At 32.8% G+C, this 26,818-nt stretch overlaps 2 protein-coding genes and 2 non-coding genes across 4 annotated transcripts; all 4 read right to left on the bottom strand.

Annotated features, from left to right (window-relative positions):
* Window positions 1-1,624: 1,624 nt before the first annotated feature.
* Window positions 1,625-5,837, bottom strand: LOC129220350 (uncharacterized). Its single transcript, XM_054854755.1, has 2 exons — window positions 5,606-5,837; window positions 1,625-1,782 (listed from the first exon to the last, which is right to left on the bottom strand). Exons 1-2 carry the CDS (start codon window positions 5,828-5,830, stop codon window positions 1,669-1,671), a joined length of 339 nt encoding a protein of 112 aa, XP_054710730.1. The 5' UTR covers window positions 5,831-5,837; the 3' UTR covers window positions 1,625-1,668.
* Window positions 1,898-2,025, bottom strand: LOC129221659 (small nucleolar RNA SNORA13). The gene has a single exon (XR_008580536.1). It is a non-coding gene; the product is annotated as a small nucleolar RNA SNORA13 (small nucleolar RNA).
* On the bottom strand, window positions 5,082-5,198 carry LOC129221660 (small nucleolar RNA SNORA13). The gene has a single exon (XR_008580537.1). It is a non-coding gene; the product is annotated as a small nucleolar RNA SNORA13 (small nucleolar RNA).
* An 11,814-nt stretch (window positions 5,838-17,651) lies between the features above and the next one.
* On the bottom strand, window positions 17,652-22,935 carry LOC129221009 (histone-lysine N-methyltransferase SUV39H2-like). Its single transcript, XM_054855445.1, has 3 exons — window positions 22,898-22,935; window positions 22,308-22,381; window positions 17,652-19,549 (listed from the first exon to the last, which is right to left on the bottom strand). The coding sequence occupies exons 1-3, from the start codon at window positions 22,933-22,935 to the stop codon at window positions 17,652-17,654; spliced, it is 2,010 nt and encodes a 669-aa protein (XP_054711420.1).
* Window positions 22,936-26,818: the final 3,883 nt, after the last annotated feature.

Genomic DNA, 26,818 nt, shown 5'->3' on the forward strand with positions numbered 1-26,818 from the left:
TATTAATCCCCCAAAGGGTGCTCCCAAACAATAAGTTTAACTAACAAAATATATAATTTGAACACAAGTAGTTGAGAGTATCATGTCTGTTTAAACTAAATCGAACACAGAACGAAAAGATTTAACTCCGAGTTTGACATAAGTGCGAGATTTCATGAAATAGTATCTCTACAGAATTAAACGCAGACTTCTTATGCTGGTATAATTGTCAGACATGGCAAAGCTTTCATTGAAATCATTCTCAAGTGGAAACCGCGAATGATTCTTGCCATTCTTCATCATGCAATTGTTAATAGTAGCGACCAAAACATACAGAAGACCGGTATGAATCATTTGTAGCAATTCTAATTGCCATACAGTCATTTCAGAATTTTTACTACTCATGATGCAATTATCAGACATGGCAATGCTTTCATTAAAAGATTTCTCAAGTGGAAACCGCGAATGATTTCTACCAAGTTTCATCATTTAATTGCAAACATTATTCACCACACCTAAGAATAACTATCAGTAACAAAATATATTTTAGACAAAGCAAGAAGACTACATTTGGTAAAGCTTTTATTGAAAGCATTCTTAAGTGGAAACTGCGAATGATTCTTTCCGCTCTTCATCATTGATCTGTTAACGGTTGTAATCTAACAAGCACAAAACAGGAACAATCATCTGTAACAATTTTAAGTGTCAACTAGATATCCAAGAATTCATATTACAAACTTATTGTGATGCAATTCTCAGACATGGATTAGCTTTCATCGAAAGAATTCTCCAGTGGAAACCGCGAATGATTTCAGCCAATTTTCATCACAGAATTGCAAAACAGTCACTACACTAAAATAACTAACAAAATGTATAATTTGGACACACCGGATTGAGACCACCATACGCGTATAAGTTAAAACCAAATTGAACACAGATACTTCTAATGTTGATGTAATCATCAGATATGGCAAAACTAGTGAAACGCTTAAGAGCAACAAATAACAAAGGAGTATCAGGGATATGAACTATTTACATACACAATGGAAATTGTACACTTTTGATCATCTTTCAAACCAGAGTAACTTTTTATATCCTTTCTATTTAAACCTTGATTTTTCCCAAGTTACGATAAAATATTCATGACTCATTTCATAATAGTCCCTTAAGGAATGTGATGAAGAGCAAGGGAAAATATAATTAAGGCTCAGCATTTCTGCAAATACAAGTATTAAACTTGAAAAGAAAACCCAAAAGTACATATTTCAGTATTAATTTGTCTGAAGAACTCAGCATTCAGACAGGGCAAAGAAGATACCCAGAGTTGTTTGTCCCCTCAAGTGGCCTTCACAGAGAGCTTAGAGGTGAATGCACTGTCATTGCAGTTAAAGAATTTGTTGCTAGGTTTGTTGTTTCAATAAAAGAAAGGCAAGCAAGACAAATTATTTTGGAGAATATTTATATTTAAAGAATAACTGAATTAGGAAAAGGCTTTGAAAATGAAAAAAAAGTGACAGTGTGTGTCAATATCAAACATAATATTATTTTCACTTAGTTAAATTAATAATTTACTAAAAAAATAAAAAAACAATTATCAACAACAACTGAAACTGTTTTTATTTTTAAAAAAGCTAGCAATAGAACATTTATTCACACAACACTTTATTGACTTTTAGGGTACAAAATGCTTTACTTCAGAGGAATAAACCTTGAAGAATGTGTAGCACCAATACCTGGTCTTCCGTGCTTTACAGGTTTGTATGTGATACTGAACTCCCCTAAATAATGTCCAATCATTTCAGGCTGTAAAAAAAAGACAACCTTCAATCAGCATTAAAATTATTTGTATTTTGAAGTTTCGAGTTTTTATGACTTTAGGGAAAAGAAAGTGTGAAGAAAAATTACACCACAGCTATTAACATGTTTAATTTACATCTAAGCTCTGAAATATTGTGATTTAAGAGCATACTGATGAAAATTAAATTGTTATTTGCCTTGTTTGACACTCTGCTATTCAACAAGAGAAAAGCATGTAACACCAAGGCATTTGAAAGCTATAAGCAAGAAAATTAAGATTTAATGAAGAAATCTATAATGCAAGGAAAATTAAATTAGAAATTTTGAATGTTCAGTCCAGGGGTGCAGAATATATCCAAATGTCAGATCTAGAGGTTCGAGGAATTAGTTAATTCTATCTCATTGGGATAACAAAATTGCACCTTTAATGTAAATTTTTTTTTTAAATACCAAACTTTTTAATGTACAGTCAACCCTCGTTTATCGCGATCAATTCGTTCCAGACTTTACCGCGATAACTGAATTTCCGCTAAGTAGGATTCTGTACTTATAAACCCAATATTTTCCTAATTAGAGGGCATAAAACTTACTCATGACAATTTAAATAAGTTTTTAACATAGAGCCCCTAGACATAAAACAACACCCTTTACCACCATTACATTTTTATTATTGAATATATTGCACAAAATATGAGAAAAGGAGATACATTAGACGTTGTAGCTATCATTGTTATTATTGGGAAATAAACTACACATGCAGTTCTTACACAATAATATACGAAAATAGCTAAACTTGTTCAATAGGGAATTAATTGCCAGTCAGTGACGGTATGTGCCCCCGTCATACGTATACAACTTAAAAAGCTAGTACATTGTTGAACACCACTGATCAGATGTGTTTATCCTCTAGTAATAGTAAAGTGATTTTTACTTTTCAGTTAGTGTTTAACAGTTAAACTGAGATAGCGATTCCCTATACTTTCTTCGGCAATTTTATACCTTCTCTCAATCAACCTACAGCCCCTCAGAAGAGCTTATCTTACTTAAAAGACATACTCTGTCATTCTTTTGTTGGGAAAAGTTTACACTTGCACACAAAAAGGCTAATTACTATATTTGAAAAAAAAAAAAAAAAAAACGCGATGTAGTGAAGCCGCGAAAGCCGAAACGCGAAGTAGCGAGGGAAACTGTACATCCAATGGATTTTGACGAAATAAAATTTTTCAACCGACACTAGTTAAGTGCATACAACATATGCTGCATTGCATCTTAATGAAAGAGATAAAACATGCAAAACAGAATAATACTATTGTAGGGAAAGATAATGCAAATTGGTCATATGTTTTGCAGGCCTGGAAAATTCTCTGCACCCTAGGTCCTATACATGTCAGGAAATGTAAATATACTAAATGGTGCAAGGATGTTTAATTTGCATGGAATTTAACTCAAATATATTGAGAAAAATAATGAAATCAATTTGATGTTTGCCTTGCTTGACACACTGCAATTCAGAATCAGAAAAACAGGTAACACTGAGGCATTTTCAGTTATAGTTCTGGAAACTTAATACTGCTATATATCCCTCCCCCCAAAAAAAAATATTTTTGACAGATCAATATATTCAGGCCTGTCAAGTTAACATTTTACAGAAGGGGATACAATGGATATAAATGCAATACATACCACATAAGTAAATTATCTGCAGTAGAAAATAGTCATTGGTCACCTGAGATGGCCGAACATTGAGCTGGAAAAGGCGGCTGGAATATTTACTCAGAAGGGCCGTTTCCATGTACACTTTCGATCTCGGAAAAAACCTGCTTTTCACCGCATTCTGGTTATTTACAAGGTTTATGTGGAATCTTTCTACTCCTGCTAGCTTCTTGAGTGAAAGCGGTGTTTTTACCCAGAATGCATTACGCAAAACAAGTTCGCCTTCTAGCCGCTAAAGATGCTGGGTAAAAACCGCTTTCTCTGGTACAATGGGTGAACCTCTTTTTACATGGAAACGGGGGAATTTTGCAATCGGTAAAGCGGGGATTTACCGGGTCGAAAAGTGTGTTATGAACGTGGCTAAAGATCATCTCCAAGTAAATATTCCAACTGCTTATTCTAGTAATAATAGCTAAAGCAGGAGTGCCAATGTGGAGAAAGGGGAAGCCATGAGGCAGACTAAACTGATGAAAATAGTTTTTAATACCGTTGAAGGTATTCTTTTTGTGTGTGCGCACTAGCACAGCCAGAAATTACCTCCTGAAGGAGAAATTTTGATAAAAAAATAACTTCTAAAAAGTTTTTTTTTAAATCAAAACAGCCCTTTTATATGCATAAACTACTGTATCAGAATTTGTATTTATGTTAAAACCAATGCTTTGGGGGGGGGGGGTCACCCCAACCACTTTGCTGTGCCACTGGTGTGGGGGAGAGATCTCTATAATATTGAGTGGAACATTATATTTGGGGGAGGGGTGAACTTTCTAGCTATATGATCTGCATATTAAGATCTGAAGCAGAGAAAAGCCATTGAACACCTTGATGAGTAAATATTTCAGCAATTTATTCCAAAGAAGAAAATTGGTTGACAGATAATTTGGACAACCAAGAGCTTTCATTAGACGTGAACAACAATTTTACTGTATTAAGTGGCCACATTTCAGTTACAAAAACTGACACTGTGGTCTTTCAAAAATGCTGAAAGCATTTCTTGCATTTGAATAACTCCAATTTCATACAGTTCTGCATAATATTTTTCAGAAAATCCTCAAATCTATCGCAAAATGTTTTCAACCATAAAAAAAAACATCTATTAAAATCTAAATGAACTATCTTTGGTAATCATTAAGGCTACATATTGCAGACTATGTTGGCTTGAATTAACTTAGATGCTACTGGATAAAATTTTTCAAATGGGCAGGGCATGGAACATACAAGTTATCAATGTCTAATCAGTAGAATCTTGTGGTAAACAAATGAACGTGTTACGGAAGCAGAACATGACTGGCATGTAAACTCATAATAACAATTAATTTTTATAAATATTACTTGTAATACATTTAATGTATTTAACATATAATTAACACAATTGTTGGCCGTGCAAGAAGACTTACTTTATGCAGATTCTCATTGTACAGATACAGTGAAGCACCGTTTTGTATGTTTCTCTTTTATAAGTTTTTTTATACCAGCAATATATATTAACATACATCTATTATACGTTTTTTCATTAATAAGTTTGTTTTCATGCAGCCCTTTAAAAATGTATAAGCAATGCTTCTCTGTATGTTTTGCCTACTCCCTGCAAGTCAAAATGTTCAATTTTCATCAAAACTCAAATGCATTGAGAGAATGATGAAATCAATTTAATGTTTGCCTTGCTTGACACACTGCAATTCAATAACAGTATTACAGGTAACACCAAGGCAATTAAAAACTATAGGTACTAAACTAAATACAAAAATCCAATTAAATAACCAAATGTTTGGTTCTTAAATATTTAAACTTTCAGAGATAAACAGAAACATTTTTTAAATTTTAACTGATACGCTTTTGCCACTGTTGCATTGTTTCCAAAAACTGGCTTTCACTCATGAATGAGTGATTCATGTTCAATTAATGTATCAAATTTTCCTCACATTTCATAAAAATAAGACCACATAAGTAGTTTCTCTTATTCATTAAGAATTATTTACAAGACTTTAATAGCACATTTTTATACTTACTTTTACAACTAGACTATTTAGAAAAATAACTAGAGTAGTTTTTCTTTCTTTAATTAAAGTTGCACTACTTTAAACTTTGGATACAACACTGATAATTCAACAAAACTTACTTTGATTTCAACCTGGTTGAATGTTTTTCCATTATAAACACCAACAATGGATCCAACCATTTCTGGAACCACAATCATGTCTCTGAGATGTGTTTTCACGACTTCTGGTTTTTCCAATGGTCCAGCTTCTTTCTTTGCTTTTCTCAGCTTTTTAATCAGAGCCATTGGTTTGCGTTTCAGTCCCCTAGAAAACCTCCTTCTTGCACGGCAATGTAAAAGCTCCATCAACTGAGTGCTGTCCGAAAACAATGAGAAATTAAAAAAATTAGTACCTAATTGCATTTTATGTTAACATAGGAATTTTTCAAACAAAAAATTACAAGAAATACTCAATTCAATATTTGTACATGCACACTTATGGCGTCCAAGGTTAAGATTGCAGAGAAAACGGCCAATTTGACCCACGCGTGACGCCTTGCATATTGAACAAATTTTTTCTGCTTATCGAATTACAAACTCATGTATGATATCTAAAGCAAAAAGATTTTGTCATTAACCTTTAATGTTATTACTTTTTTTAATGAAACATATGAATCGTCAAGTGCGGGACAAAAGGTATTTTTCGTGGAATGGCGTTACATTTTTACACATTGAAAGTTGTACAAAATCCTCATATATATGATAGCGAATGATGGAATAAAGCTTCCTGATGTCATCAGTAAATGAAACTCCCACCATGGCATGATTATTTATTTTTTTTCGGTAATGTTCGACATGCAGGGTAATGCTTCATTCTGACAAGGCTTAACTGTTGTACTGGTAATTTTAGAGAAGAAACGAAAAAGCGGTCAACTATCTATCAACTGGAATTAAGGATTAATCCACTGGAGTTGGGATAAAATTTCAACTATCAAATTATCATCAAACAGGTAATTGCTTTGTTAAAATGTAAAAGCAATTTTGACCCCTCACACCTTGACAGACCATTTTTTTGTGTTATCTATACTTATCATGTTTAATGAGCATTTAAAATGAAATCCTGTTACACTCTAGTGCATTGCCATTTTCAAAGGATTTTCCCTACTGCATGACAACTAAAAATGTGTACTACAAATCTTGACCATCAATTAACACACAGTAAACAGGGTCGGCAAAAACCCGTGAACTCAAAGTTTTTTAAATAAAACCCAAAAAAATTGTCTTATTTAGGGAAAAGGTGATGCATTTGTAGCATATTATAGTAGTGTAAGCATATGGACAAAGCGTAAGAATTGTCTTGGGGTGGGAAAAGCTGGAAAGCTTGTTAAAATTCAGTGTTTTTTGAAGAGTATAAAAGATGAAACCCAAGGTTCAGATTTTGTAGTTGTCTACATTTTCCTTTTCCACTCATTTTGTTATACATAACTACAATAGAATCTCAAATTAATTATCTTCATTCTATTTTACTAAATTCCTTCTTAATCATGACTTTTATTTTACTTTTATGATGCCTGTTTTTTTTATGTCTTTGTTTTGTACAGAGTAAGAAATATTAAACTTTTTTATGAAACTGCTCTTCTTCTCAGGGTTCGTACTCAATTTGAGAAATAAAATGAAGGAGTTTTGAAGGAGTAAAATGAGATTTTGAAGGAGTACTAATGGGCAGTCAGTTAATGATGTTGCACTCTTTTTTTCAACATATTTGACCCCCTTCCTTCCTTCCTTGTCACAAAGTGCCACACTTCACCTAACTCTTCCTCTTGCCACATGTCATTTTTTTATAAAAATATTGTTACAATAACTGTGATGTCACCCTCTCTCTTCCCCTTATCACAATTTCATGAGCCCATCTGCCCCCATCACTTGTGGATGGGGGTGAGGGGTCACGTGAAGGTCTTCTGTTCCTATCACAGTAGTGACTTGCCCAGATTAGGGACCATTGGGAAGTAAAATAAATCTCAAGCATGCCAGAATCTCGCAACAATTTGAGTTCCATCCAAGCCTGAGTTGATATACCTCTTTCGTGAACTCGGTAACTTTTACATGAAAAATACGATGCCCGGAAGAGGTCAAAATTGTTGAAGCAAATAAAACCATCAATTGTATGAATAACAATTGATGAAAATCTGCTTCATTAATTTTGCCTGGGTGTATACTTAACTGATTATGATTTAAATCAGCAAGAAAGTCACAGGCATTATCTGCAATTTACTAAACAATTGTTTTTTTAACACACTCACTTAGTATAGTACATCAGCGTATGTATTTATACACTAGCAAAAATACCCGGCGTTGCCTGGGTCAGTAATAATTATTAGAAAAAATCGTTACTTGCTTTTGTTTTCTGTTTTAAGTGAAAGAATTTAAAACACATCTTTTTGACGTGATTAAAAATCGAGTTTCTTCCCTACCCATAAAACTAAAATAGCAATAAGTATAAAGAACAAAGTAGTATTGATTTAGAAACGAAAGCACTATATTTAAGCATATACAAATTTAAAAAACATCAAAATAATCTTCTCATATTTAAAAAGATTAATCAGTTGATACTTTTTTTTAACATGGAGTCTAAAACCTTCTCTGTATGGCTAATGAAGTGCGAAGTGATTAAAAAAAAGTAGCTGCTTTCGTAATCCCCTTATACTTGCTTTAGTTATTTCGGGAAATTTCAATCATTGTGGCTCTTGGTGCGATTTTACCGAATTTGCGAAAGTCGTTTCGGGGTACCTTTGATTATGCTCCCCCATTCTTTCCTTACTTTGTAAAACGATATGATATTAATTTTCGTTACAGAGATATCGTCGCCAGACGCTGAGATATTTTTGGTCACCATAAAATGGCGCTAAACAGTTTCATCCGAAATGTTACCAAAATAAGTAATACAATTTGGTGATTTTTTGAAATTGTGCCAAAAGGAAAATTAATGGAAGTTTTTGTGCTGTTTATGGATTTGCCTAATTTAGTTGCTGGATTATTTAACACAGTAAAAAAAGTCTTTTGAAAATTCTTTGATTGGCGATATTTTGTTTACATGGTGAAAGCTGAGAAACATTATGACGTAGTCTTCGGCTTCAAAAACAGCAACGTTGAAAAAAACTGCCAAATGCATCAGCTACGGAAATCTTTCTGAAAAAATTTTGGCGATCTGCTGGTTGTTTGGATAATGAGTAAGTGTTCAATCAGCATAAATAATAATAAAAACCATTAATTACATTAAAGTTCCGTTTAAATGGAAAATCATTAGCCAAATCATGTATTATTTGCCAATCTTGTGCAAAAATCTTACTTCAAGATTTGACTTGAGAAAAGCCTTGAACAATCACGAAAAGCAAAGAAAGTCAACAATACAACAATTGTCGCTATCGATAGGGAGTTGAGATGATACACTAAATACTGTATTGAGTTGAGAAAAGCCTTCGAGCATGGATCTAAAAAGCTCATAACTCGTTCTTTATTCTACTTAGAAATTTCGAACAGGTGCCATCTTCAGCAGAAAAATCAGAGCTTTCGATGGACATATAATGTAAATATGTGCAAGTATTTTTTCATCCCAATATTAGAGAATTTATACAAAAATTGTGTTTTATTGCCCCCCTAAGGGGGTTTTGCCCCCCATAACAGGACGAAAACTACCCTATGTGTTATTCTGATGCATAAGCTATATTATTGTAAAGTTTCATCAAAATCCGTTCAGTAGTTTTTGCGTGAAAGAGTAACAAACATCCATACATCCATCCATACATCCATCCATACAGACAAACTTTCGCATATATAATATTAGTAAGATATTTAAATAATTAGACAACCTGACTTTTGATGCTGTGAGTGGTGGAGGGAGAAACAATAATCATAAAACTTGAAAAAATAGCCAGCACCATTTAAGCATGTTTTACTTCACTTATGAAACGTCTTGGGTAACTAATAATATTGTCACCTTCAGGGGTCGATCCAGGTTTTATTTTTCGGGTCCTCATTTTGTGCAAAAGCAAAATATTTTTGTGAATTTTCTTTATTTTTGTAAAAAAGACCTTCGTGATTTTTTTCTTGGATAAGATTATATAAAAGCATTTTTAGCTGTCATATCATTCTTCAACTTCTATGACTTCTACATCAACTTGTAAATCAAATCTTTATGAAACAAAAAAAAAAAAAAAATTACATTAAAATTGCCCTTATACAATCGCCCTTGCGATGAAGTTAAGTTTTCGATTGAAATATTTTAGTTATTGTCATAGAAGAATATGTCTTGAGCAAAAAAAGAAGTTTTGAAGGAGTTAAAACCAAAATGTAGGAGTTTGAAGGGCCCTTCCAAAAAATTTCCTAAATGAAGGAGTATTGGAGGAGTTTTGAAGGAGCGTACGAACCCTGCTCATATTGTTTTCTGCCCATCCATTTTTAAATCCTGTTAAATTCTAAAAAATATATCTTGCATACCTGCCAACATTCAAAGAAAAAAATCCAGTAGATTTTTTCAATGTAGCGCAATATCGCTTTTTTCCATGTTATTGAGGGGAAAATACGGATTTTTTATTATCTCTTAAAGTACAATCATATGCAAGTTCCTTGAGTCATATACACAGAGTTTAATTGATGAAAATATTAAATGGAAGAATAAAAGTTAAAGTAATACTTTTTCAATGAAAAGTTATTTAGGGAAAAAAAAATTTCAATTATCTGTAAAAATTCAATCATAGACAAGTTTTTTCAGGTCTTCAACAAGATTTAATCTACTTTTTCCGGTCGCAAAGTGCCCGATAATAGCGGTCGTTTTGTGTACAAGAAGAAATGTTGTGCAACATAGGCTTAGCGATGAGTGCACTAAAGAGATCGCAAACGTAAACAAGAACTGATGTTGCCAGATTCCAATGTGCTAAAGTTTGAAATTGAGTAGGAAACTTTCAAACAATGGAGTAAAAGCGCTAAAACGATGTAAAATTTTATTTTAAAGGGGTTTATTTTTTTCATTTTCAAGAAAATCCCTAGATGGAAGGATTTTTTTTAGAGATTAATAAAAACCGGGAGATTTTCAATAAAAATCGGGAGACCGGGAGAAATGTCAAAAATCCGGGAGTCTCCCGGAAAATCCAGTAGAGTAGGCAGGTATGATCTTGTTAATTCGAGATTTGTGACATGTGTAAGGTTTCAGAAAATAATTCACATGAAAGCTATTTTGGCTAGTGTATTTTTTTGTTCAATCTACAAAATCAGACCTGACCAGGGCTCGAGAATTAATGTGCCCAACATGCCTGGGCATGTACAAATTCTGATCGGGCATGAATCTTTTACCCTTACATGCCCAGCTGGGCATGTAATTATTAATTGTTAAATTAAGTATTTTTAATTCTAATGACTTTTTATGTACTATTTATTTAATCTTTTTTTATGTTGTATATTGAAATAATTCTTGATTCAGATATAAAGTTGTGAAATTATTTTTTTGTGAGATTAATGCTAGACAACAAACTCAAATATTTTAATTATTATACACTTAAAAAAACCTGGGCATGTAAAAGTTGATTCGGGCATGTACCTTTTAGAAAAACATGCCCGGTAGTACATGTAAAGTTTTTAAGATTTTTCCAGTCCTGGACTTTACAGGATCAAGATTTTATGAATTATTTCTTGATCAGTTGAAGCAAAAAGCAAAATATGTTTGCACCCGACTGTCGCTACAAGGCGATACGACTTACAAAAAATAGCTATAATGCGATTTTTTCACCAGTAACGAATTTAATGCCTGACGCAAATTCCTAATCCTCAACGAGAAAATTTTCAGAGGGAAGTCTTGGTGTGTAAGTATTGGCTACTATATATATATATATATATATCGTGAATACATCTTCCTCCTTTTAGCGTCACTGATAGCAGAAATACCAACACTGTATTAAACTGAACATTGCATATACAAATAACTACTCCTTATTTTCCATTTATTTCGTTTCATTCTAAAAGAGAAAGTTGATGAAATATAATTACACTTAAGAGCGCTGTTTCATGTAAAGTTCGTGAAGATAGAAAGAAAAAGAGAAAGTATTTGACAATTAAAGAAAAGCTATATAGCTTCGCGATGCTAAAGCTTTTTGAAAGGCTGAAGCTCCATTAAAAAATGCGTCGAAGATAGCACAACAATTTAGTATGAGTGAATCTTCCATGCATACAATTAAAAGACAACAAAAGGAAAAAACCGTAAAAGTTCACCGTGTAGGAGCCTAGTAAAATGGAAAAATTAATGAAAATGGAAGCTGCTCTTTTATTGTGAATTAAAGAAACCAGAAAGAGGGGTGTTGCCATAAATGGAAACGTTCAGAACTAGTGAATCAACTATATTTAAAAATAAATTAGAATAATGATTTGATCACATAGCATAAATCATCTTCATCTTTACTTTTTTATGTTACAAATACAGGGGTCTGGCCAGAGGATATTTGGGTCCGTTAACGGACCTTTCACAAAAATCCGATCAACCAAAACGGACCTTTCACAAAATCCCGATCAAACAAAATGGACCTTTCACAAAATCCCAATCAAAACAAAACGGACCCTTCACAAAATTCTGATAAACAAGATCTTATCTGTCAAATTGTTTATTGAAAGAGCAAATCTGAAAGCAAAATAACGCATATTTCTGTGTATAAACCGATAATTTTTGGAACCTTTTTTTAAGTCAAATTAGAGGGATCAGCTTTTACAAAATCGGCTAATTTTGAAAAAAAAAAAAAAAAAAAAATCGGCACTCTTGGAATGCTCCTGCAAGCGATAAATAATTGCTACTGCCAAATAAATATAATGGCTGTTTGTTTTATCACAACTAATTAGCAGCGGTGTTTTTGTAAACTTTTCCGAAAAGGCATCGGTAAGCACTTTTCTCCACTCATGATTTAATAAACAATAATAATATACATATGTGAAATGAACTTAGAACTGCAAAGGGATAGTAAGGGTGAGGAAAAAATATGATTGCTTCAGATAGTGTTACCAACTTCAAAATTATCACCACTTAAGCATCTAGCGTTGAACCTTTATAATGACTTGATTAGAAAATATTCTCATCATTTTGCCAGCTTGTCAATATTTGCGTTTTTATGGTGCGATGTTTAATTGTTATTTTGAGATAAAAATGTATGGGTTTTGATTTTTCGATGCTAAACACAAGGATGATTAACTTTAAATAAACTCTTTTAAATACCGTTTTTTTTCTTTTTTTTTTCTTTAGATGTCTACATTTTGGAAAATGCAATCTTTTAACATCCGATATGAGAATCATATTTTGTTCTTTTTTCAAGCTAACTTCGCTTTATTAGAATTCAAATAAATGAAAAGTCTTTTTATTTCTGTTAGAACTCTCATTTCAAGTTTTTAAAGCAAAATTCCATTTTCTGTTATGAGTCAAAAATTAAAATGCTAAATAGATGGTTTGTTTTTTTTTATTTTTTGGGTCAACTGTGTCCACAGATATTAATGATATGTTTATCATAGGACTCTAAAATGCAATTTTAAAATAATTTTATCAAAAATATTTCTTTTACAAGCCGTTTTTATACTTTTGATGCCTTCACTTTGAGAATTGTAATCTCTTTGCATCCGCTATGGGAATCCGATTTTTCGAATTTTTAATGATTATTACGCTTTGTTAAGAGGTAAACAATTGAAATACCTTTTTATTTTTGTTAAAATCACGGAATTTATAAGTTTTAAACAAAATTCTGTGCTTTTTTTAAGAGTGTCTTGGGTTAAAAAGTCGAATGCTGAACCCTATTCTGAATTTTATTTTATTTATTTATATTTTTGTTACAATTATTTTAAGTACTGTACAGAAATATATCTAGTATAATTTAACATAATGTAGAATGGTAGATAAATATTGATACTTGAAAGAGCGATGCCCCCCCCCCCCCCCGCCAAATATCAGAAAAAAATCCAGAATGACCTCGACGTAGAAGAGGAAAACACTCAACTTTAAGTTTAATTGATGCAGTTTGTGCCATCTCTAAATTCTAAAATTTTCGTTTTAACAAAAAAATTTTTTTTTTTTTGCGAAATTCTTTGATTTTTCACAAAATTAATTCATTTTTCAAAACTATTTGATTTTTCACAAAAAACGGACCCTGTGAAAAATCCTGGACAGACCCTGATCAAGCAACAGACAAAAAAAAAAAAAAAAAACATTTTCAGAGACATCTATAACAACAACATTGTTGCTGGCTATTTTGATTCTGCTGTGAAAAAAGAAACAGTAAGCATCACCAGGGGTCTGGCCAGAGGATATTTGGGTCCATTAACGGACCCTTCACAAAAATCCGATCAACCAAAACGGACCTTTCACAAAACCTTGATCAAACAAAACGGACCTTTCACAAAATCCCGATCAAACAAAACGGACCCTTCACAAAATTCTGATAAACAAGATCGGATGTCACAAATTGTTTATTGAAAGAGCAAATCTGAAAGCAAAATAACGCATATTTCTGTGTATAAACCGATAATTTTTGGAACCTTTTTTTAAAGTCAAACAAAAGGAATAGCTTATACAAAATCGGCTAATTTTGAAAAAAAAAACTAAAAAATCGGCACTCTTACGATGCTCCTGCAAGCGATAAATAATTGCTACTGCCAAATAAATATAATGGTTGTTTGTTTTATCACAGCTGATTAGCAGCGATGTTGTTGTAAACTTTTCTGAAAAGGCATTGGTAAGTACTTTTCTCCGCTCATGATTTAATAAACAATAATAATATATATCTGCGAAATGAACTTAGAACTGCAAAGGGATAGTAAGGGTGAGGAAAAAATATGATCGCTTCAGATAGGGTTACCAACTTCAAAACTATCACCACTTAGCGTCTGGCGTTGAACCTTTATAATGACTTGATTAGAAAATATTCTTATCATTTTGTCGGCTTGTCAATATTTGCGTTTTTACGGTGCGGTGCGATGTTTAATTGTTATTTTGGGAGAAAATTATATGGGTTTTGATTTTTCGATGCTAACAAGGATGATTAACTTTAAATAAACTCTTTTAATTACCGTTTTTTTTTTCTTTAGATGTCTACATTTTGAAAAATGCAATCTTAACATCCGATATGAGAATCATATTTTGTTCTTTTTTCAAGCTAACTTTGCTTTATTAGGATTCAAATAAATGAAAAGTCTCTTTATTTCTGTTAGAACTCTCATTTCAAGTTTTTAAAGCAAAATTCCATTTTCTGTTATGAGTAGTGATGTAAAATACCCGGGTATTTATTTTTAGGGGTAAATACCCAGGGTAAATACCCAAAATGGGTAAATACCCGGGTATTTATTTCAAAAATTTATATTCAACTAAAATACTTTTCTGTATACAACCAACAATATACAAAACAATAAATTTTTGCCCAAAAATTGTATTTTGATCACATATTTAAAGAATTATTGTGTGAAACAGCTTAGCAATCTAATATGATATTCACATTAAATGTGTTGGATATGCCTGATCAATGTCGATAGCCAAATTTCAGATATAAAAAGCCATTCTACAAAAAGTAAAAAGATTAACTGGTTACAAAAAAAGCAAACATCAATTTTTTAAGGTCCTAGTCTTTTATAACGCAGTAATATGTCCCTGCATGACATCAAAATGTAACGAAATGTCGCTCAATTTATTATTACTATTTATCTACCTATATCTTATGCAGAAATTTCCTCCAAACTTAGTTCAATTGTTCAGGTGTATTCTGTATCACACACACACATATATATATATACACACACACACACACATAATATACATAAACATTTAAAATTTTTAATCTTTTATTTTAGGATTTATGTTTAAAAAAGAAAATAGTCACCTTTTAATACCACCTAAAATTTTTTTGCAAAATGCGCAATTATTAGGGGATTTACCCTGCCTTCGGAAAAATACTCAAAAAAATATTTACCTTCCCACCCTACAGGGGAGCAAATGCAAATGAGCAAGGCAACAGAAAAGAATATTTTGCTTTTTTTGCTTATTAATGTGAAAACTGTTTCTATATTTTCCATGTTATCACTTAAATATCAATAAAATAAATAACACGATAGTCTTAATAACTTCTCAGTTTATTCTTCCAAACATCCCTCATGCTTCCTTTTTTTCATTTTGGATATGACTAACCTAGATTGTGATTTTGAAATCCTGAAGTTCATAATGAATTGCTTATACTTCTCCAATTATGACATTGAAAAGAAAGATTCTTTGGTTCACCATATGTTTCTTTCATGATTTCATCAAGTCTTTCAATAAAAAAATATTATAAACTGTGTAATACATATATGTATCTATCAGTTTTACCAATTATTTCACATTTAGATTTTAAAAAAAATCCCATTCACTTTTTTGCAATTTTTGTAAAATACCCAGTTTTTGGGTATTTACCCAGGCCTTGGGTAAATACCCAAAAAATATTTACCTACCCGCTGGGTATTTACCCGATCCACATCACTAGTTATGAGTCAAAAATTAAAATGCTGAATAGATGGTTTATTTTATTTTATTATTTTTTTTTTTGGGGTCAACTGTGTCCACAGATATTAATGATATGTTATCATAGGACTCTAAAATGCAATTTTAAAATAATTTTATCAAAAATATTTCTTTTACAAGCCGTTTTTATACCTTTGATGCCTTCACTTTGAGAATTGCGATCTCTTTGCATCCGCTATGGGAATCCGATTTTTCGAATTTTTGATAAGTTAAGAGGTTTGTTAAGAGGTAAACAATTGAAATATCTTTTTATTTTTGTTAAAATCACGGAATTTATAAGTTTTAAACGAAATTCTGTGCTTTTTAAGAGTGTCTTGGGTCAATAAGTTGAATGCTGAACCCTATTCTGAATTTTGTTTTATTTATTTATATTTTTGTTACAATTATTTTAAATATTGTACAGAAATATATCTAGTATAATTTAACATAATGCAGAATGGTAGATAAATACTGATACTTGAAAGAGCGATGCCCCCCCCCCCCCCCAAATATCAGAAAAAAATCCAGAATGATTTTCTCGTCATAGAAGAGGAAAACACTCAACTTTTAAGTTTAATTGATGCAGTTTGTGCCATCTCTAAATTCTAAAATTTTGTTTTAACAAAAAAAAATTTTTTTTGCAAAATTTTTTGATTTTTCACAAAATTATTTGATTTTTCACAAAAAACGGACCCTGTGAAAAATCCTGGACAGACCCCTGATCACAGAAATATGCAGACACTTCTTTTGAAAATTTAGCCATTATTTTGATTTTAGATTTGATTTACAATAAATGATTTGCGAAAGATCCGTTTTGTTGATTAGAAATTTGGGAAGGGTCCGTTTTGGTTGATCGGAATTTTGTGAAGGGTCCGTTTTGAGTGATCGTATTTTTGTTAACGGATCCAAATTTCCTCTGGTCAGACCCCTGGATTAATTCATAATACATAATGTTTTTGAATTATATACTAATTTTATTACACCATAGCAATGAACTTATGTGTGCACAATCAGTTGATTTTTCATTTTGTCCAATTTCTTCCGGCATCCCGGACTTTTTACAAAAAGTGGACAAAATAGCAACCCTGGCTGCAAATGTGATAAAACTGAATTCGACAAAAAAACCCTGATTTGGAACAACTACTGGCTAATGGCAAATTGTCCAAAATTTAAGGAAAAAAACTCCCTTAATCATTGTCAAAATATTGTTAAAATAATTTGTCACAGAAAAAATGCCGCCAAATTGAGAATTGATTTCAGTCACTACCCGGCGCCAAGAAATACCCGTGATATGATGAAAATTAAATGTTTTACACATTTTCTAAGCAAAAATATTCATTGTTAAAATTACTTTCTCTATATAACTTGACAGGTTAAGGTTTTTGAAATTTGCCTTTTTTACTAACTGTTTGAAATCTCTGGCATGGGTTCTGAATGTATCACATTGCCATATAGATACTAAGTAGTTTTAACCTCGTATTGTGGCAATTAAATGAAAAATAATGGTCAAAATACAGAATGTGCCTGCCAAGTGACGTAGATTTAATGGCAAATCACTGATCACATTAAATTTAATAATTAGAAGATGTCATAAAAATTTAATTACATAAAAAGCACATAATTTAAAACTTATAAAAATTTAATCAGTTAAAATAGATACTTGCGGCAATTTCTTGAATTACATTTACATTCTATTCGCGAAACACCCTCCTCAGAAAGACTACTACTCGGGTCCTCTAAAAGACTATCTTCCATAATCTTCCAGCTTTTCTCTCGATTATTCACCATTTTATAGTCAAATGTCAATTCCTCAAACCGTTTAATTCTCCTCCTAGCAAAAAATGCTAGTCGAGGAAGATTGGGATCGGGATTGTTGATCCATACAGCAAAAACGTGTAGATTTGGATCGCATGAATGATTGATGAAATGCGCAGCGTTGCCCACATGTCCAGCGTCAACAGTATAAGCACAATTTTCAGTCCCATAGTCCAAGTCGAATAGATAGGATCGACCAACATAGTCATAAATGTAGCCTCGAGCTTCCGCATCTTCTGAGGTAATGATTTCACCAATATATTCCAACACAAACTCGCCTTTTTCGATAGCTTGGAGAGTTTTAAGACCCCAGCCACAGCCGTTTGCAGTTTTGAAGATAGAAAACTTTATTTTGGAACCATATTGCACAACTCTATTTATACATGTATGGTCACAGGAACAAAATTTATTGCATTCAAAAATTGGATAACCTGGTTGCAACTTTAGGCGACGATTTTTGTTATAAGCAAAATAACCTTCTGAATCATTTGGACAGCAATCGTCTTGGTTTTCAAGACAATCAGTACATTTACAAAAAGCTACCGGATCTTGGTTCAAAGTAGCACTAGTACTTGTATAATCAGATATGAATTTAAACTCAAACGGTGGGAATTCCAAATCAACATTATTCTCAACTTTAATATACGAAGAAGGGTCAACATTCGAATTAATTTCTTCTTCCCATTCTTGAGTTGTTAGCAAAACCCATTTACGCTTTTCATAGAAGCGCATGAGTTCTAATAGCCCAACACTGATTTTTTGTAACTTGTTGGAAGAATACTCAAGAACTTCTTTTACTTTTTCTTTCAACTGTCTGGACGTAAGTTTCAATGAATTCACAAACTCTTCGGTTTGTTTTGAGAATAAAGCACATAACTTCGTAAGAGTTAGAATATCAGTAGGTTTACGAGATGTTATTTCATTTATAAAAAAGGTCAGTAACTTACGGTTGAGCTTTGTGTTTGAGTCTTTCATAGCATCATAATAATTTACAAGTTCTTTACATCCAGTTAAATGATATTCCGGTTCCCATGTGTTACGTCGACTGTGGTATGACATCCATTTCACAAGATAAAGGATCTCACCCTCTTCAATTTTATCATCAACAATCATATCAACTTCATAATTCGTTAAATCTTCACTGTCACTATCCTCTGAACCATTCTCAGATTGGTTTTCACTTTCCTGATGCGTTGAATCAGTGTTTCCAATTCGGCGTCGCTTACGAAAACTAGAGGCGTCGTTTGTGATAAAATCCTTGATCATTCTAAGGCCACGCTCTTGAGACACACGTTCTAGATCATCGATACTTTGCAAACATGCAACCTTTAACACTTTCTCTTGATTCGTCTTTTCTTTTATATCATCTAAAGGAGACGTTGGTTCATCAAGGCTCTCACAACTCTCAACAGTATTTCTCAAATTTATGGAGGGAAATAGGAGACTTTTAACATCCTGTACAAAATATGATAACTCGTTATTACATTCGCTAATATTTGAGATCTCAAGTTTGATATCCGTTTCAAGAGTTTTAAGATCACTGCTGTCTGACTTTGACGGTGTTGAAGCCTGAATTTCAACTTCAGTATAGTCGTCAAGTAAGCCGTTGCATTCATAGTTTTCGGATATCGACGAAACTTCCGATCTAAAACATTTCTCACGATTAAAGTCTTCATCGCCATCGAGACTGGCTTCGTTATCCGAGTTAAAAGATTTTAGTTTACGCACAACTGAGAAAATATCGTCAAGACTTGACACAACAGCGTTTTCCGCAGGAAGAGCCATAATTATACAGCATATTCGGATTTCGAACCCAAATTCAAAACAACACCACGGTTACATATTTAGCCTTCTTTCGCGCCCTTTTTACCTTGCGTTTGACGAACCTCACCGGTCAACCGGTGACTAACCGCAGCGTTCTAAAATTTGTCGGTTAGGTCGGTTACTTCACCGGTTACCATTTTTAGCTGTTGATTGGTTGATTAATTGAAACATGTGATCAGTATCTCTCACATGATCGGTTAAACGGTAGCGACGGGATGAGCTCGTCGAACGCAAGCTTATGATGCTGCCAAATATATTCGACTCACAAAATATTCAAAACATCGACAAAGTTCTAAATCTTTCACTCAAAGAACAGCAGATAAAAAAGGTAAAAAATACAAAAATATAAACTAAACCAGTGAGGCAGTTAAATACTCCTTGACATGACAATCCGTTTATCTTCGCCAAACAGCTCCTGGGTTAGTTCAAAATTCTCACTAACTGTTCGATCCGGTGATGGTGCTGCCATCTATCGGTATATGAAATAATAGAGGCAAGGCAGATAGTGTGCAGTCCTCGACATAAATACAGTTGAAGTCAGTTGTGACTCTTGAATAGAATAGAATAGAATCTTCGCCAAATGATTTGGACTGCTGTAACTTGCCCAGTGGGGAGGAGGAGGAGGTGGCAATAGTGCGTTCGGAAAACTGAACCGGTGTAACCAATGTGCCACGGAGAAAAGAGATGGCTGGTTGTTGCAGCGCGGAAATGTTCTGAAATAGCATGAATTTAAAAGGAATTGCAGAAGAGATGTTCTTAGGAATTACAATAAACCCTCTTTTCATGCAATGAAAGATTTTGTTTTGGAAAGAGCTGAGGGAACGACATAAAAATTTTAGCTGGGTTATGTTTGAGCTCAGAACCATCTTTGTCCAGAGGGTTGCTCGGAGACGCTCACTAATTTTTCCAAAATTAAGTTCTAAAAACGCAATTGCAGGCCCATATTTGACAAAGTTATGAGAAGGGTTTTCATTCAGCGACTCTAATTTTTTCGAAATTTAAGTCCAAAAACCACTAAAAAAGTAGTAGGTTATCTTTGTTGTCGAAAGGACATGCTCGTCACCGGATTTTTTTTTTTTTAAATTAAAGTCCCGAATCGAAATATTAGATGAACTTTGATCAGAGCCGTGTCCAAGGGGAGGGTTTTAGGGGTTAAACCCCTCCCATTGGAGAAACATAATAAGAAACCAAAGAAAAGTGTAAATTTGATTTGAAACTAACTTTAATGTTGAAAAGTCTGTTTATAGTATTTAAAAAAAACAAAACATTATCTTTGAAGTTTCCCTGCAATTTTTTTCCTTTTTTCTAGTTCGTCTGAAAATAAGAAAGTCTTCTTCAAAGTGCTGCTCCTCCGAAACCCCCCCCCCCGCCCCATGCCAATAGCATTATGGAGCATTTCAAATTTTGTTTCCAGATCTTCAGTTTTGCAAAATTTCCAGAAAAAGCCCCCGAGTATCTAACAACATCGCTTAAAATTGTAAAACATCACCTTAACTCGGGTTTGGCTTTGTTTCAGTGTGGAAAGCGCCCTAATGTTTCCAAATATGGTCGTACAACTGCGTTTTTAAAACTCCAGTTTCAGAAAAAATTCGAGCAAGGGTCCTCGAACCGCCTTTTTTTAATATCATCAAAAATTAGGTTTTTAAAACAAAATTTACTAAAAATGTAAGTGGAATAACCTCTGAACCTCCCCCGTTTCTAATATAATAGGATACTGCTTAAGTTTCTTAGGATTTTTTAGAAAAATCCAGGGGACAGATTTAAAATCCCCTCCCCGTAAAAATCTTCAAAGTTTGACTGCAACTGCGTGTTTGGAACTTCAATTTAGAAAATTTGAAAAGGAAAGGAGAAATAAATTTCTATCAATTTTTCAAGAAAGAAAAAAGATCAAGGAGAGTCTCTGAGCCCTATTCCTTACCCTAACGTCAATAAATATGGCCTATAATCACGTTTTACGCCTTTAATTTCTACAAATTTCCGCGGAGCCAACCGTCTAAAATTCCGTTTTCAATACTAAAAACTTCAAAATTTTCCGGGGGAGAACCCCCGACTCCTCTTATCAGGTTAGATTTTTTATCAACATGTCTCCCTTAAAACTTATTTTCTAGTTGCACCACTGTTTTATACTCACAGTTTTAAATTATTATTTAAGGAAATATATATTTTTAACTGTACAAATTTGATCCGGATAAACATGAGCCGAATAAAAACTAGGCTTTACTGTATATAAAATATACAATAATAGAATTGGTAATATATCACTTAAAAACACATCTTCTGCGAATTTGAACCTCCCCCCTTCCCCACACACACCGCTATGCCCCTCATTGTAGCCATTAAACAGAAATGAATTATTTGACCCACTGTTGTATTTTTCTGATAGTGCAGGTAAGAACGATAAGACATTGAAACCAGAACCCCTCTCTTTATGAAATTCTGAACACGGGCCTGACTTTGATGATAGTGGAATGTGATATTTAGCTACTTCCCCGGAATTTGTTCGAAATGGGGAAGGAATTCGGCACTCTTAACGGGGATATTTGATGACGTTAGGGATAGGATTGGGATACAGGAAATACAACTCCAAAAAAACTCCAACCAACTCCAAAACTTGGGATACAACTTCAAGAAAATTTGCGAAATTGAAGTTCCAAAAACGAGAACGAGATTTTAGGTTTTCGATGACATTTGGAAGAGGTGCATTTGGGGATTCTCCCGAGGAAACTGAAGTCTTGAAACTGAAATTAAAAATAATCTTTAAGGAATTTCGTTGGGGGGGGGGGGGGCTGCAGCACCATAGTGTCCTTGATGGATTCACCTCTGATGAAGAGTCATATCCGATAAAAGCAGCGTGGTTATTGTCTGGTGTTCATAGATCTGGCTTGAATAATGAGATTACACAGTATTAATCTTGTAAATACAGAAGTTTCTCTTGTTTCACATTAACCCCTAGCGACAATGACCAAAATTTTGATCCCCTTACTCTCAATAACCGGGTACCCATGTTGAATTTCTAAGATTTAGAGCAGGATTTTTTTTTTCTGGCACCTCTTCTATGTAATTGAAACGTTTTCTTCCACTCTCATCTTGGGAAATGTGTTTAGCTTGTTTTTGCCAAAAAACAAAATGGCTTATTGTTTTTCCAACATTTTACATTTACGTTACATGCTAAATGATACACTGGATGTATTAAGTCTTACGCTTTGGTATTTCATAGTGATTTCATTTATTTATATCAGTGATGTTCAACTTACTGTCCGCAAACCACATGAGGCCCACGAAGCTCATACATGTGGCCCGTTGCATCGAAAAGTATTATCTGTAGTTTTTATCCTTATACTGTCATTTGCTCAACCTTCGTTGTCATGCCGTCTAACAATTGTAGGTATACTAAAAAAAAAAAAGACATCATATATTCCAACTGAAATATTACTGTTTACATATCGAGAGATACGAAGATCCTAATTCGGTATCACTGACGATGTAAAAATATGTTTGTACATCAACAAAAAGAAAAAAACAAACCTTTATCAAAAAAAAAAAAAAAAAAATCGGTTGTGAGGATTTTTTAAATTTTTTTTCGGGGGGGGGGGGGGGTACCCCCCGTACTCGCTTAAGTGTCCCAACTTGTCACAAATGTTTAAACTTTTGAAGTATAAACTTCTCTTATCCTTCAGAAGAATAATAAATAAAATTAGGGGACGCGATATCAAGGGGGGGGGGGGTGATGGGGGAAAACAGTGGTCATATTTTGATTTAAGGGCTCATTTTACATTAGAATCATCAAAACTGATGTCAGAAGCATTTTGAAGGGGTATTTTTTGGTGTGCAGTGTAATGGGTACCTGGTTATTAAATATAGGTATTTTAAATTAATAAAATTAATAAAAATTTTAAATGCTAAAATACTCCATCCAAAAAAATTTCTGAAAACACGGTTACAATTTTCTTAAGTTCACATTCATGTAAATAACAAAGATTAAAAGCAATTTTACCAAGACCTAGTTAGAAAGGTTAAAAGTTATGATAAAAGCTGCAAAAAGGTACCCAGGTACCCAGTCATTGACGCTAGGGTTAATGAGAATAAAATAAAAATAGTAGCCATTTTTTGAACGATAGATGCAATTTTTTTTTTCTCCTTGTACACTTTTGCTCCGGTTAATGGCGGCTTTAACAGGTTGAACAACTCTCGTAATACTAAAAATACTTATTTCTTTCAACAATAGAGCTAAAATGAACTTGATAATAACCGAACAATACTGCAATCTATTGAAGATTTTCAAAATTAATAGCGGAGAATTTAGTGTAGTTAGTACAGGGGGCATTGAACAAAGAATTGCAGTTATAACCTCTGCTTTACTGTAATATATTGAACCAATGTTTCTTTTATCGACAACAAACACCTTTAATGGAGTGAAATTTACCCCAAAATTTAGATATAATTTAAATAATGATTGAAAACTTGAAAAAACTAAACCAGCTACAGTTGACGTGCTTCAGGATTTTTCTGAAAATACTAATAATAGGGATAAACCATCCTTCGCAATATTACCCCATCACCGGGTGAATGAGCCTGAAAAACTTAAATCTCTTATTAGAAAGTTATGTTACATGTCAATAGAAAGCTCTATTTTTTAGGTTTAAATATTTTTTGAATTTTTATTCTACTGTAGTTAGGAGAGAAGTTATAGCCGTTTGTAAAAACATACTTTTCATTTTTTTGCACATTTTGAGTTTTTTTACTGGTTTATATATATATATATATATATATATATATATATATATATATATATATATATATATATATATATATATATATATATATATATATATATATATATATATATATATATAATTAAGCAAACAGAATTACAAATATCAAACAAATTATAAATAACAAAAGATGATAAAAAGGAAAAATGCAAACAGCTATTAAGTAGGAATAGATAAAGAGTGAATCCAGAGCTCATCAGCCGTGGAGGATTCATTAATTATGGTCAAAAGACCAAAATTTTAACTATAAACTAGAAGAGAATGTTTAAGCTCCAGTACATGTAATATAGAGTAACAATGGGCAAACGCACCACTTGCTAAACTAAAAACAATAAACTAGAGCTCAAACCTAAAACTAAAAGCAGGGGGTTTCGCCTCGACTAATTAGGAAAACAAGTTTTACCGTGGAAGGCTAATTATCGGAACTTGTTTTCCTAATTAGTCGAGGCGAAACCCCCTGCTTTTAGTTTTAGGTTTGAGCTCTAGTTTATTGTTTTTAGCTTAGCAAGTGGTGCGTTTGCCCATTGTTACTCTATATTACATGTACTGGAGCTTAAACATTCTCTTCTAGTTTATAGTTAAAATTTTGGTCTTTTGACCATAATTAATGAATCCTCCACGGCTGATGAGCTCTGGATTCACTCTTTATCTATTCCTACTTAATAGCTGTTTGCATTTTTCCTTTTTATCATCTTTTGTTATTTATAATTTGTTTAATATTTGTAATTCTGTTTGCTTAATTTTATATTTACTTGGCTTTTTAGTTTTGCTGCGTTGCGCATCTATGGGCTCTTGGTGTGGTCTTTTCAATATTTTTCACTTTTATTATTATTATTATTATTATTATTATTATATATATATATATCGAAAAATATTCAAAGTAGACATCTAAAAATTGGCAGGATTACTTATCTTGTCATATGTATTCTTCATGCCGAACTTTGTTGAAATAGGAAAGAGTGAAGTCAAAAAAGTGACAATTCATAGGCAACTAGTTGCATTACGGGGTAAAAATGTGCGAAATGGTTTACCCCCGTAAATAGTATTTTCAGAAAAATCCTGAAACACAACAACTTAAGCTTGTTCAGTTTTTTTCAAAATTTCAATCATTATTTAAAATTTTTGTTTTTAAAGTTCAAAATAAAAGAATATACTGCACCCTCTAATTCCTAATTATCCAATATTTTACGAGTAAATTTCATGGCCTTAAAGGCGTTTCTTGCCGACAAAAAAATAAAATGAAACGGGTTCAATATTTTAAGTGTTCTATCGATGTGCAAAGTTTAATTTCAATCTGTGATTCACACTTGTATAGAGTAACTAAGTAACTTGTTAGTGAATTATAGTAATTTTTCATCACGTTTTTTTAGGTTTCTCATTTGTATTCTTCTGATATGGATTTTTTATGACTTGTGGATATTCTGGCCTATCTCGAAAGAGATGAGAATATAATGATCTATCTCTTTGGCTAGTTTCTTATGCCGGCCCAAGTCAGCATTCTAAAAAATATAAATATACAATAATGCTGTAGAATATGCACAGTTAAATAAAATGGGTAAGAGCAGAAAGCTTCCTTTTTTTTAGCACAGGATAAAAGTTTTGGACACAAGACTTATAGGAATGAGGTTTTACACCGAAAAAAGATTGAAAAGTTGTGAAAAAAGATTGCTTTTGGTAATTTTTTAAAATACTTTTCAAGGGAATACAGAAGTGCCTCAATGGGGTCACCTGGCGAGGTCACACAGTGACCTCCCAAAAAAAGTCGATTCTGCAAATTTTGATTGAAGATTGGGAAAATTTGGAGATCAAATTTCAAAATCACGATTAACTTTTAACTTGAAAAAAAAAAAACTTTTAATGTGTAAGGATGCACAGAATATCCGGTTAGTTTTTGACTATTTGGCATTTGGTCCGGCCTCACCAATTTAAATCGGACAGCTTTAAGGCAGGATATCCGGCCAGCTATCTGTTATTGCTGTGGTGAAATTTTCCATTCAAAAATGCATGTTTTAGTTAACTTTTTGGATGAGATAAAAAGATTTTTCATGTTTTTTTCATTAATTTCTACTTCTGTAAAGAAATGTTACAGGTTATACTTCCAACTTTGTTGGGGAAGTCGGCAAACTTTTAGGGTTTCTTGAAATTCCGATCCCCCATGATATTCAGCAAGCTTAATCCTGCGGGATTGAAAGCAACAGCCGACAAAATTTTTTATGCAAATGTTCTTCAACATTTGCCGCTCATAAAACCAAGATTTTACAAGCATCATCTGAAGTTAGAATCACCTTCCTCGTATATCTGCAAGAAGAGCAAGAAAAACTTCATACATTTATCAATTAAGAAAATGAGGAAGAATATCAAACGTTTTCAAAAACCATCACTAAAATTTTAAACCGAGAAAAT

The sequence above is a fragment of the Uloborus diversus genome, chromosome 4 (assembly GCF_026930045.1).
Source record: "Uloborus diversus isolate 005 chromosome 4, Udiv.v.3.1, whole genome shotgun sequence".
In the NCBI taxonomy this organism is placed as follows: domain Eukaryota; kingdom Metazoa; phylum Arthropoda; class Arachnida; order Araneae; family Uloboridae; genus Uloborus; species Uloborus diversus.

Coding starts and splice junctions, on each gene's coding strand:
- LOC129221009 (XM_054855445.1), bottom strand. CDS start 22,935: ATGTATGAGCTTCGTGGGCCTCATGTGGTTTGCGGACA. Junction 22,382..22,897: donor CCTCATGTGGTTTGCGGACA/GTAAGTTGAACA, acceptor TTTTAATTTCAG/TTTCAAGACTTCAGTTTCCT. Junction 19,550..22,307: donor CATCGAAAACCTAAAATCTC/GTTCTCGTTTTT, acceptor ATATTTTCTCAG/TTGTGCGTAAACTAAAATCT.
- LOC129220350 (XM_054854755.1), bottom strand. CDS start 5,830: ATGGAGCTTTTACATTGCCGTGCAAGAAGGAGGTTTTCTAGGGGACTG. Junction 1,783..5,605: donor TCAACCAGGTTGAAATCAAA/GTAAGTTTTGTT, acceptor TTTTTTTTACAG/CCTGAAATGATTGGACATTA.